The sequence below is a fragment of the Setaria italica genome, chromosome IX, assembly GCF_000263155.2.
Source record: "Setaria italica strain Yugu1 chromosome IX, Setaria_italica_v2.0, whole genome shotgun sequence".
NCBI lineage: Eukaryota > Viridiplantae > Streptophyta > Magnoliopsida > Poales > Poaceae > Setaria > Setaria italica.
Window position 1 is genome coordinate 43416533 of NC_028458.1, and position 13089 is coordinate 43429621.

General features: G+C 45.2%; 1 protein-coding gene and 2 long non-coding RNA genes across 3 annotated transcripts; all 3 read right to left on the reverse strand.

Moving 5' to 3' along the window:
* Positions 1-1706: 1706 nt before the first annotated feature.
* Positions 1707-2828, reverse strand: LOC111258411. The gene is made up of 3 exons (XR_002678987.1): positions 2575-2828; positions 2126-2468; positions 1707-2041 (listed from the first exon to the last, which is right to left on the reverse strand). It is a non-coding gene; the product is annotated as an uncharacterized LOC111258411 (long non-coding RNA).
* Positions 2829-3382: 554 nt separating this feature from the next.
* On the reverse strand, positions 3383-4478 carry LOC111255900. The gene is made up of 2 exons (XR_002676045.1): positions 4235-4478; positions 3383-4143 (listed from the first exon to the last, which is right to left on the reverse strand). It is a non-coding gene; the product is annotated as an uncharacterized LOC111255900 (long non-coding RNA).
* Positions 4479-5528: 1050 nt separating this feature from the next.
* LOC101754471 (pre-mRNA-processing factor 17) lies at positions 5529-8764 on the reverse strand. The gene is made up of 2 exons (XM_004984041.2): positions 6948-8764; positions 5529-5972 (listed from the first exon to the last, which is right to left on the reverse strand). Exons 1-2 carry the CDS (start codon positions 8657-8659, stop codon positions 5966-5968), a joined length of 1719 nt encoding a protein of 572 aa, XP_004984098.1. The 5' UTR covers positions 8660-8764; the 3' UTR covers positions 5529-5965.
* Positions 8765-13089: the final 4325 nt, after the last annotated feature.

Below are 13089 nucleotides of genomic sequence, written 5' to 3' on the forward strand. Positions count from 1 at the left end.
CAAAGATAAGATTCATGAAGAGAAAGGACGATCAAGTGTTCTAATTGGAGAGACGGTTTGAGAGGACTCATTCAATATTGGAGAAGGAATAGAATCAAATATCCACGACCACTTAATGCAGATGAGAGGATGAGGAAGAGAATGAAGGAGGAGGAGGGGAGGAAGGAGAGGAAGGATGACAAGCAGATGAGGAGGGATAGGTAGCTTCGTGATTGGAATGAGTTTGAGGATCTTTCCTAAATGGTCAATGGAAGAGTATTTCCAACTATTGACGGCGAACAAAAGGGGGATCGATTTGAAGGAGGCTAGAATAGTTACAAAGTTGGCACAGTTGCAAGCAATGAAGGCACCTATTGGTGAGTTGCCTAAAGATGGCGGGTCTAAAGATTTGACGACAAAGTGGCTACCAATAGTAGGGAGGAAATGCAAGATATGGCAAGGGAGGCACAAATGGAGGCAATAAAGGCACTTGTGTGTGACTTACCTAAGGATGTTGCCTATGACACCAAGGGCAAGGCCAAGGCGCAGGATATGGAGGCCAAGGGCTAGGCAAAGGTGCAGGATGTGGAGGCCAAGGGAAAGGACAAGGCGCAGGATGTGGAGGCCAAGGGCAAGGACATCGCAACAGACTTGGACCAGGATGTGGAGGATGTTTGGGCTATTGATGAGCTGTTGTTCGATGTCGATTCAGAGTAGTAATGGAATGAACCTTCATCCGTTAGTATTTGATTTATGTAATGGACTTGTATCATGAACTATTTTAATTATGTAATGGACTAATGTCGCGGACTATTTTAATTATGTAATGTAGTATTGTTGTGGACTATTTGAATTATGTAATGTAGTATTGTTGTGGACTATTTGAACCATGCATTACATATGAGGTGTTACAAATACAGTCATGATACTAAGTGGTTGAACTACGTGATGTTTGCATCTCGAGTGAAATGTGAAGACTCTGTGGTGTACAAGTGTAGGAGTGAAGAGATTTGCCTAGGAGAATTGAAAAGGTTAGTCGCGCCAGGCCAAGTGGCACGACTCCTTGTGGAGAAAATAACAACTGGGAATATTGGTGGGAGTTCCATTTGGTGCGACTATGATTAGAGTCGCGCTAGGACACACGGTGCGGCTCCTATGTGAGCCGTGCCATGTGAGACTCCCACTAGTATACCCGGTATTTATTTTCGACTCAACGTGTCACGCCAAGGGCCTTGGCGTGGCTAACTGAAGAGTCGCGCCAAGCCACCCAGCGCGACACCTTGTGAAAAAAAATGACTACCGGGAATACTGGTGGAAGTTTCCTTTGGCGTGGTTCACAGAGGTGTCGCGCCGCGTGGCCTGGCGCGACTCGTGTCATAGTCGCGCCAGCGTGCCTGGCATGACTCCTTTGTTAGTTGCGCCATAGGAACCTCCTACCAGTATTCCTGGTAGTCATTTTCCTCACAAATGACATTTTACCAGAGTCTTGACATTTCACACAAGATACATAGTACAAATACATTAGATTCATGAAATAGTTCATTTAATGGACACACACATCACTTAACATTGCACACATCGACACAAAGTCCATTACAAAGGACAATCACGTTAACATCGGATAACCATGAAATAGTCCAAACACATTTAGTCCATAAAATAGTTCGATCATGAAATAGTCCAAACACATTTAGTTCATCAAGTCCATGACATTTAGTTCTACTACATAAATAAGCCCAAACGATGAGTTTAGCCACTAGAACGTGATCAATGTGGAGTGTACGGCTTCTTTGTTACATGATGACGGCTCGGGTTGGTGGGGAGGACATTGATGCTACCAACATATGTGCGATCCCGTCCCCGTGCCTGCCCCTTAGGTGGTGCGCTACCTTGTGTCGGGGTCGGAGCGCCTTGTAGTTGAGAGGGGCCGACCTCCTCTTGGCCTACGTTGGGTCATCGTCCTCTAAGTTCGCAGTGTCATCAGAATCATCGGCGCTCTCTAGTTTAGGGGCACCTTGAGGGGAACCAATAACGAGAGCCGCTCCATGACTACGTCTTCCTCCTAAAATGGCAACCATGGAAAATTTAAATGTTGGCAAGATAAATGTGTCAACGTAATCCAAAACTACTATGTATGCCCTCACACCTCTAGATGTTGTCCGACTTGTGCTCCTTGCCATGCTTGAGGACGCACGATGCCTCGATGCTAAAGGTCCAACCTTGTCAATGGCAGGTGTCGGTGCCGGTGTTGGTGTTGCCAAGCAATTCATCTTGAAGGCCATTTTCCTACATCCTCGTCTTAGCCTCTGCACACACAAAAAAAATAAAACATTTGCTCAAGACACAACCACCTTCACATAGACACACAAGTGACAAGGCAAAAAATGAACTTGCAAGAAATCCCTCAACACACTAGCCTCCTCCGGAGATCCTATTGGAACACTCAAAGCTTGTCCGGCCTCATTAGCAAACTTTCCAAGTTGTTGGCCCTGTAGAGTTGCGAACAAATTTGAATTATATCATTATTAAAATAAAGATCTGTTGCATATGAACTTACAATGTAATCCTCGAAAGGACCACGCTTCAGCTGCCTACCACTTCTTGTGACTTTATCGTACTCCAGGAAAATATCTTCCGGATCCGAAGGTAGGTCTTCAATGTTGGCAGCGTCCATTGCAACCTTGAGCTTCAGGTGTGTGTTTTGTTTCAGCCAGTCCAAATATTGATTGAACAAGCCATCATGGTGCACAGCGCCGCCATAATCCCTATTGTTTGCTCGTAAATTCCATGCGTTGATTGCATGAATGTGCTTCTCCTCCCAATTCTTGGCACCCCTTTACTTGCGACGATCGATTCTACATTTATTTAGTAAACCAAGAATGTTAGATGGTTACAAATTAATCAATTTCAAGGGTATTTACCGGGAAAAATATATGTACCGGTGCAGGTCTTGGCCTGTGTTGTTATACTCTGGAGGGCAAGTTTGAAGTTTTCCAAATTGCCGCATCACCCTATTTGGAAGATGGTACTCGACAATATAGAAGCAAATTAAGGGGCAAATAGAACACCAGTATTCTTCGTCCATCTTGCACATGGGACTAAGCTCCATCTCTTCAACCCCATTCCTACTATACAACTGCCAAGTTACCTAGATATGCAATTTGAACTCTCTAAGCAAATGTGCTTTCCTATAAACACTCTATGGCATAGATGGTAGTAGTGAAAAAGATATTGCACTTACATGGCTATTTCTAAGGCAGTCAATAGTGCCGTTGTAGTCTATGTAGCACCGTCCTAGGTTGCCGTGGATGATAGAAATGTTGTTCCATAGATACCCGACAGTAGCCAAGGATTCATTGCCATCATATGGCAAATCATGCAACACATTACCAAAAATCGAAGGTTGCTAAAATAACAAATACTTGGAAACAAGTTATATTGGGTTGCATAGTACGTACATACCATATGTGTGGCGTTCTAGCCAATCTATTGGAAGGCACTCCCACATCCACAATTGGAGAAGGTAGGCACATCCACCAAGATTAGCATTAGCCCCAGCCCTCCTGCAGGCATCACACATCTGACGATACAACCATGCAAGAGTTGCAGTCCCCTAGCTATAAGTTCGAATGTTCTCCCACTCTTGCCCAATGATTGGTAGCCACATCTAAGAAATGGTGTTCCCACTAGAATCGGGGAATAGGAACCCAGACACCATATGCCGCAACCATGCACAGGCGTACCTAGCAACAACTCCCTCCTGAGTAGTAGCAGGTGGGCGATGCAAAAGTGCTGGACCAGCTAAGCTGAACTCACTCCTATAGTTTTCCTATCCTTCACATCCTGAGGAGGATCTTCAGACCGGACTCCAAGCAACAAATGCATGTGTCCCTCCATCCAACCAGATTTATGTTCCCAGTCACCACTCGCCCGTCCACACGAAGCCCAAAAAGCATGGATACGTCCTCAAGTGTGATTGTCATCTCATCGGAGGGAAGGTGGAAACCGGTCGACTAGCACTGTTAGGGCAGCATTATCCGCCTTCGGTAGCCCCGCCTTCACCAATGTTGCAAGCAGGAGGAAACCCGCCCGTCGAAGGTACGGGGTGTACCTATCATCCCACTCTAGAGGAGTGTGAGTGCGGGGTCGTAAAGGGTTCAAAACCTGCAAACGAAAATTTATTGTCAACACATCATTAATATCAATCCTCCATGACAAGATTAACTACAACTTCGTAAACTTGGAGCTCACATACCTCTACACGCTCTTCAAGCTTCCTCCCACGGTGGTGCTCATCGTAGAACATCTCAAGGAGTGGATACCGCGGATGGTGCACCATCGTTCTAAATCAAATATCAAAATAAATTTTAGAAACAAAACTTCGACCATATGGCACAATTCATAACTTCTACATTTCCATTAACATCAACCACCATTCCAACCCAAAACCTAACCTAACCCTAGCCACTTCAAATCCTACAAAAATCGCCAAATCTAGAAAAACTACTTGGTTAAAGTGGAGGAGGTACCTTCAAGGAGCAATTTCCCTCTGATTTCCCCTTGAATCCGGTGGGGGATGGGGAGGATCTAGAGGTGGAGTGGGAGGGGCAGCGCCATGGGAGGGAGAGAGGGAGCTCGGGTCGGGCAGAGGGGAAGGGAAAAACTAGGGAGGGAGAAACAAAGGGCCAGCGGGCCCAGCTATTATGTGTGGAGTCGCTTGGCACGACTCAGTCGTGCCTGATGCCAGAGCATGTGGCGCGACTTAACGACAACTCAGCTGCCAGCACAGCCACCCCGCACGCGCCACATGCTCTGGCGCGACTCAATTATTAGTCGCGCTAGGTATTGTTGCGCGACTAAAAGACCTACTTCTTGAAATTTTAGTTAGCCTAGGCTGTTTTTAAATTTTAGATTAAAAAGGGTTAAAATAAAAAAATTCCGGTTCCGTCCGCGTGTGTGGTTTTTGACCTTGGAAGCTAGGAAAGCGAGGGAATCCCTTTTTGTTTGTCTTTGGATAGGAGATGAGATGACCCATCCGGCCATCCGAGAGGAGGGACCACCACCACCAGACCGGGGAGATCGCGTGGTGCCATTGCCGCTCGGACACGAATGCGCCGTACAACGGTGCAGGAGCAGCTTCTGTTTTGTCTCGTTTCTGGCCGGCCCAGGTGTGATGTGTAGCATGGCCCATCTCTTGACTTTGTTTCTGGACACCAAGGCTATCTATCTCAATCAGGAGTTGGTTTTCTTCTCTTCTCTCCCCGCCTCCTTACGCCATCTCTGATGCCAGTCAGCAGTAAGGCATGGCGACCACAAAATTGCGTCTGCCAATCGCTACAGTTCGGAATTGCAAGTAAATCGATTTTAGACACCCTACTGGATTCTCACTAGATTAATACCAGCCCATTTTGCAGGCATCAGAAGAGAAGGCTAACCAACCCACCCAGCCCAGACCACTTCAAACCCTTACATGCAGACATGTGCAATTGATGAATGCATCTCTCCACGTTGCAAATGAAAGTCTGATGAATTCACTTCAAAGTTCAACCTAAGGAACAGAACATTTAATTTCCAATCTACCATGATTATTGAGATATCCAAAACCTAATATGAACACAGCACACGAACTGCGCAACCCAAGGGGGAAACACCTCCCAAGTGTATCAATACTCATTTAAAGTATACAAGCCTGCTCCTCAGGTACTACAAAAAGGTAGATTCGACAAGATGAAGGGGAAATGGAAACAAGAAGTTACTAGCAGCCAAGGTACAGTTCAAAATTGAGTTGCTGCCACACGTATGGTACATTACATCCTTGCAAGGGCACAATTAACTAGACTGCAGCTGAAAAACATGACATTTCCTTCTCTTTTTTCTTCCCACATGTCAACTTACAGTATATCATGAAGTTCAGCCCTTGAGGATTGCATTGGTATGAAATCCTTCCCAGCATCTCAATTCTCAAGCACATTTTGTGTCCAGAGGCTCAATCCCTTCAATTAGTACAAGAAGATTTGTCAGTACCTTCAATGTATAAAGAGAAGAAGACAACAGGAAATACAAAACCTATACTGACATCAAATAAAACAGTGCGTTCAAAAATGCTTAAAGCTTTTCATGACACCACATTCATGAGTGAGCTTAAGTCATTTTAACACCCTCTTTCACCGCATGACAATTCAGAATTGAAACTTTTAATGGCGAATCGAAAAAATGTACTGATTTTAAGGGAATAAAAACATTAGAAATACAGGCTGCACAGGCCGAGGGAAGTCTCTACAATACAATAGCTATGACAAACCAAGTAATCTAGAAGCAAGCAACTAAACAGCATTAGCTCAACTTCATTTATCCCATCATTGGGCACAGGATGGGACGCTATGCCATGGTAATTTTGTAACCATCATCACCATGCACCATCAACAAAATAAATGTTCAGAGAAACTTGTGTCTTAGCACTTAATTAGCAAACAGGTGGAAGACAACAAAACTATCAGCAACAACGGAAACAAAAGAAATTTCTACAGTCAATGGAATACCAGTGAGTGATAACCACCACCATTCCACGTACAAAAAATCACCACCAGACTGGTACATAATTTACAACCAAACCATAGTCTGTATCTTACTTCTCTGTATGCTGTGCCCTAAAACCACTACTTTACTAGAAGAGTTAAAACAGTGAAAATCCAATCCAGAAATTGAAAGTGTACTGCTAAAATAAGTTACCATAGGTTATCCAGAACAAAATATGGATACACTCTAGTTGATAATAAAGCATACAAACAATTCAAGGAAGACTTTTGCAAGCCTGTAGTCTTTAGGTTAGCAATATTAACTTCTCAAAGTGCATTGCAAGACTGGCTTTCAATAAGTACTACATAGAACAATCCTACCATACCACTGCAAAGCAATTAAAAGATGTTATCCTAAATAAAAGTGAATGCACGTTTGTGTTGTCAACTTACCAGTATTTAATTACACCATCCCATCCACATGTTGCAACCTTGCTAGTTTCCAACGGATGCCACTCACATCCAATGCAGACCCCATTGTGGCACTTCAATGTCTTAAACCTCCTGCAGCTTTTCCAATCCCAGAACCAGCAGCTACCTTCACCGTCACCTGACATCACAAATCTCCCATCAGGTGAGAAGTTCACCTGACAAGCATAACCTGCTACAATGTGGCCAGCAAATCGCTTCTTCTTATTGAGTTGGAACCTCTCCTTGGTGCTGTATATCAGTATTTGATTGTCCAAGCTCTGTGCTGCCAGCCAGTTAGAGTTTGGGTGCAGCGCAATCGATGGCATTGAGTGCATGTGTGGCTCACTGATATACTTAATCACCACAGGGATGCCAAACTCCCAAACACGAAGAGACTTGTCATCACTCGATGTCACAAACCTCCTGTTATTATCGACAAATGTTATGGTGTTCACAGCCCCTAAATGCTGATCGTACTCTTGTGTTATCTGCCCTGATTTCATATCCCATTGCACAATCTTCTTGTCGCTCATTCCGGCAAGAAGAATATGCTGCTTATCCTCATCAGGATTCAGCTTCACAACATATGGGACCTTCCCGGTTGAGAAGGTCGAGATCACCTGCCCTGTCTCAGTATCCCAGTACTGTATGTTCCTGTCATACCCAGCACTCAAGAATTTGGTCCCATCATTGGAGAACGAAATATCCCTCACTGCCTTTGAGTGACCCATATATGTGCGCATACATGTCCGCGACCCGAGCACATCCCAGATCTTAATCTTACAATCCATACTCGCAGACAGTAAGAGATGCCCATACTTGGGGAAAAATCTGATGGCTGAAACCCCTTTGGTGTGGCCGACCCACTCATGCACACACCTCTTAGGGATGTAGCAGTGGTCGTTGCTGGCCTTGGCATCCTTGGGTGGTGTGATCCAGGACCTCCCCTGGTAGTCTCTCTCCTCCTTCCCGTGGAAGGTGCTCTTGACCACCACCTCTGCCCTCTCACCCTTCCCTTCACCGCGAGCCTCCTTCTCTGCCTTCTTGGCCGCGTGCGCCTCGGCATACTGCTTCTGCTCTTCAGTAAGCTCCGCGGGCGGCGCTTCCTTCTTGCCAGCCCAGGGGCTCTGCTTGTTGTGGAGGATCCACTCCTCGGAGGCCGGATTTCTGGCATCCGGGGGCAGTGGCTCCTCCTGGTTGTCCGCCTTGGCCAGGAGGCGGCGGCGCTTGTGCTCGGAGGGGGCGAGGTTGTAGACGGTGTCGGGCTCGGGCGCCTGCGACTGCGCGTCGCCGACGATGTGGAGGCCGGAGGGGTCGGATGCGTAGCCGAACCTGTGGAAGGTGTTGTACTGCTCGTCGAAGAGGAAAGGCAGTACCGCGGCGTCCTCGACGTGGCCCAGCTTGTGGTTGCGGTTGCCGGAGGCGGAGGAGATGGGGGCGTGGGGGTGCTGAGGTCCAACGATTGGCGCCCAGAGCTGGTCGGCGGTGGGGTTGAAGGCGACGAGGTGGAGAGAGGGGTCGAGCGGGCGGGAGGCCGAGGCGGCGGCGGAGAGCGCGAGCGCGGTGTCGTCGACGGCGGGGGCGGCGGACTTGGAGGGGAGGCGGAGCGGGGAGGAGTCCGGCGAGGAAGCGGCCGCCGACTCCTCTGGCGAGGAGGCGTCGTCCGGCGAGTACGAGGACTGGAGGAGATCCATGGTGGGGGATCTAGGGTTAGGGTTTCTGCGGGAGCTGGGAGTTTTGTATTTGGATTGTTGATGGCGAGGCCGCCGTCACTCCTCGCGAACACGAGAGACGGAGAGAGGAGAGGGAGTTGGGCCGCTCCGAACTGGGCCGGTTTATGAGAGTTGGACATCGCCGACCAGAAATTCGAATGGCAATCCAACACGGATTTCGAATTTCTTGGATTATTTCCTGGGAAAAATTGTAAAATGCAATTAAAATGTATACTCCCTCCAATCACATCAATAGATTTTTCCTTACTCAAACCTGATAATCTTTGACTATCATTATCTAATATAGAAGTAGTTTGTCAACATAAAGCCGATGCTACTAGATCAAAATTAATTTTTACAGTATTATTTTTATTCAAAATAATATGTTTTTTTCAGTTGTCCAAGTTGCAGTTTTTGGGCTATGTTCATGTTCTAAACTTCTTATATTTTTTTTATAAAAAGAGTACTTTGATTTTTAAAATTCTTTCTGAAGATGTTTTCTTGTAAAGGGCAGTTATTTACTCAAGCCTAGTGCAATTCTGACCCGAGGGTTGTTATACGTCTGTAAGCAACTAGAATTCTTATAGTCACTAAAGGTACCATAAGCAAGTAAGGCCAGAATGGATGCATGTATATAGGTCCAAATTATCATAACCTCCACAAAAAGATAAGTCGGTATTTATATCAATTTCAATTCATGTTAGAGAGAGCATTAGTTTAATAGTGTAATAACCAAATACAAAAATTAAACAAAGCGGCAACGATCATCATCTTTCAATATGACAATAACTTAAACCATCACAATTAATCACATATCATTATGTTCAGGTGATGCATATTTTATTAAGCATGGCATGATGAAACACACAAACTGAAAATAAAGAGAAAATAAAATAGAAAAGTAAAATAGAAAATACTACACACACCCAACACACATGCTGAAATAAATAAATAAAAAGAAAAGAAAACTCAAACCACACATGTGCACTTTTATTCGTCCCCTCTGGTCTCTAATCCAGGTCATCTTGCAGCAGGTCATAGTGTGGCTCTCCCTGCGACGCGTCTCCTTGCTGTTGGTACTCGTGATACCCCTGCTCATAGTGCTCATGCGCTCCACCTTGGTACTGATCACGAGGCACAATTCCCAGCATGCCAAACTGATAGGCAATGGTTACGTTGCTGTCGTGAATTCTGTCAGCGGCTTGTCTCACAATACCTGCATCTTCTAAATTTCTTTGTATATATGCACATATGATGCGCGCACTTCTCTGTGGCTATGGCAAGTGGCCGTACTGAGTAGACAATGGAGCATGTGGTGGGGATCCCTAAAAAGGAGGTGGCATATAACCATGAAAAGCATATGGTGCCGGTGGAGGTGGATGCGCCGGTTGCTGAAATTCCGATCGTACTGGATATGCCAGCTGTTGGAGATGTGGTGCATATGGGCATTGTGCCCATGCCTCTGCTGGCGCCTCTGGTCACTATTCTTGCTGCCATCCTTCATGGACTCCCTCGTAGCTTGGTGCATTCTGAAACTCCGTCTGCCAGTAGCTTGAGCTAGGTGGTGGCACTGGTATTTCTGAAGCGCCTATGATGATGAGCCTTCTTCTATTCTGTCCTCTTTTGTCTTTCTTTGCGGGAAATAAAATTCCTTTTTCCTACCAGTTAGTCTTGCCCACATGGTAAATCCCCAGTCTTCTGTCAGGCACTTGAAATTAGTGACTCCAACTGTATATCTTTTCTCTCCATTTCCAACAATTAAGTGTGCATTTTTTATTGTCCTGGTGTCAGCGCTTTCTCCTTTTATGAACCACTCAGGGACCCTGTCAATATCTGGCTTCAAAAAGGATGCAATCATGGTTAGGTAGCAACCCGACCCCAACAGTTCCGGTCCCTGACGTGGCTTCAGCAAGCTATCTGTTTATCATCAATAAGGAGGGGTCAGTCACTTTTTTCCCACTACTACACAATAAAGCCAGTTCATCTCGGAGTCAGTAATTTTGATCTCCTTCATTCTTCCCGAGACGCGGTGACTCATCCAAAAATCAAATACTTGTAGTATAGGATTGCAAATATTTTTCCTTTGCTTGTTTTCTTCCTTTGCAATTTTCTTCCAAAATTTCTTTTAAGTCTTCTTCTTCCACTTCTCCATATATTGGGGCTTTAGGATTGATACCCAGCAGTGTTGTGATTGCTCCATACGTAATAATCTTTACTTCATCCTTTATTCTAAAGGATAGGTATGGAATTTCTCCATTTGTCTCCTTGTTCCATTGCATGACCTTTTTCATGGTCATGAACATCTCCAATCCACTGCCACATCCTTGTGTACACTGATGGAGCCATTAATAGCAAATCGCATCCATCCAATATTTCCCAGAAGCTTGTAGATATCATTATGAAATCCAATATCCTAAAGAAAGTCATCATCAAAGTCATGGTTGGCGATGATTCTTCCTTCAATATTCTTCAGCCGCTCTTCCTCTTCCTTGCCTTTTATCATGAAGCCGTATTCCGACTTATTTTCAATGAAGCCTCCACGAGAGCGAGTCGCTCTCCTTGAAGTGTCTGGTATGGCTTCAGGAATTCCACGCGGTTCATTGAACCGCATGGAGGAGCTTCATATGGTCATCCCACCAAGCAACATATGATCGTTGCGTGGTGGTGTAGCATCGACGTCCATGCCTCAGGTGACTCGAAGACCAAGTGCTGCCGCGAAGCGCTTGATGTAGATGATGTTCGACCGACGAGTGAGACTTCTTGGTCTTCCCAAAAATTCTTCCCAAGCTCTTCATGGCTGGACACCCACCAAACTAGTCGGATAACGACTCGAGGGTTGTGTGCCACGTGCCCATCAGCAAAAAGTTTTTTCTCTGGATTTTAAGCAAAAAGAGATGCAAATTACAGATTGACCCTCAGCCTAATTCTTCGATTCAACCTAAGACTCGGGGGCTACTCCATATGAAGCGTCGTACTTCCATATAAAAATTCAAGATTGAAGGCTTCAAGACCGAGTTGAATGAGGCTTGAGTACATTCTAGCCATATGGCAGTGCTCGAGTACGTTTGAAGACTCAATCCGATGAAATGCTCGAAGAACACCAAAACTAGTCGGTGAAGCTTACAAAAGTACTCGGGACTGTTGCATTTGACTAAAAAGTACTTGGGGCTTATCGTACATACATCAATGGGCCCACCAGAAGGTTTGGACAGTCCTGAATATAGGGCTAGACACCAGACGTATCTGACATGGAGGTTATAGCGCAGGACGGCGTAGTCTAAGTGGCAAGACATGAACTAGTCGAGGATTAGGAAAAACACTCGTAGTAATCAGAGTATGACTCGTCTAGTCGAATTCGACTAGTATTCTTGTAAATCAACCTATACCTATAACCCTGCCCCCGGCAATGTAAGGTGAGGCAGAGACCCCCTCCAAAGCAATTCAATCCAACCAACACATAGGACGTAGTGCATTATGCAATCTAGCGGCCCGAACCTATCTAAATTGTGTGTTTGTGTTCACCTTCGAATTCCTGATCTCGGCGAGCCCCACAAACCAAGCCGGGTCTAAACACCGACAGGTGGGCCATGCCAGTTGGCTAGCAGGCTGGCCTGGTGGGTTGGTTAGATTAGTTAGTTAGGTTTTGTTGCCCTTTGTATTTAGTTTGAATTTTGAATTGGATTCAAAATTCAAACACACTCAACTTTGAAAGCCAAATAAAATCCAATAAGAACCAACTCAAACTAGCGCACAAGCTTGAAATCAAATTTGGAGATTTATTTATTAGGGAATTTCTAGATAAGAGTGGAATTTGTCTTCCATTTTCAAATGAGCACACAATTCAAACAAAAAATTTTAAATTTTTGAAATTTCACTCAATTTAATATTTCTTATTTCTTTTAGGAATATTACACTGGGTGTAATAGTTATGGCCTTATATGTCACTGAAACTCTTGTAAGGTTCTCTCTCACTCTCAATCTTCACTCACGCTCGGTTAATAACTACACCGTCGTCCCCGTCTGTACAAGTCTGCTCTAGTCAATCCTAGTCATGGCTGTCCTCTCCTTATGTCGACTGCTTCCGACGCTGCATTGTGCGCCACCGTAGTCGCTGTGCTTCCTTCGTTTCCGGTGACGATGAGAATGCCTGCTTTGCCGCCACCATTTTTCAGCGTGGTGGTTGTCCGATTTCGAGTGAGAAGCAGTGTACATTTCTAAGGCAGATTCATTTTTCACCGATCCTCCATCTGAGGAAGAAGAAGAGGAAAAGGAAGAGGAGGAGGAAGAGGAAGGGGAAGCAAGATGACGTTGCTGCCAGAAAGCCTGATGACATGGATTTGAACATAAATGACGACGACATGGTAGATTAGCAAACACAGTGTAATAAAAACTAGACTCAAGTATGTGCCCTT

Excerpts from the sequence above, each read along its gene's own strand:
- LOC101754471 (XM_004984041.2), bottom strand. The coding sequence starts at position 8,659 with ATGGATCTCCTCCAGTCCTCGTACTCGCCGGACGACGCCTCCTCGCCA.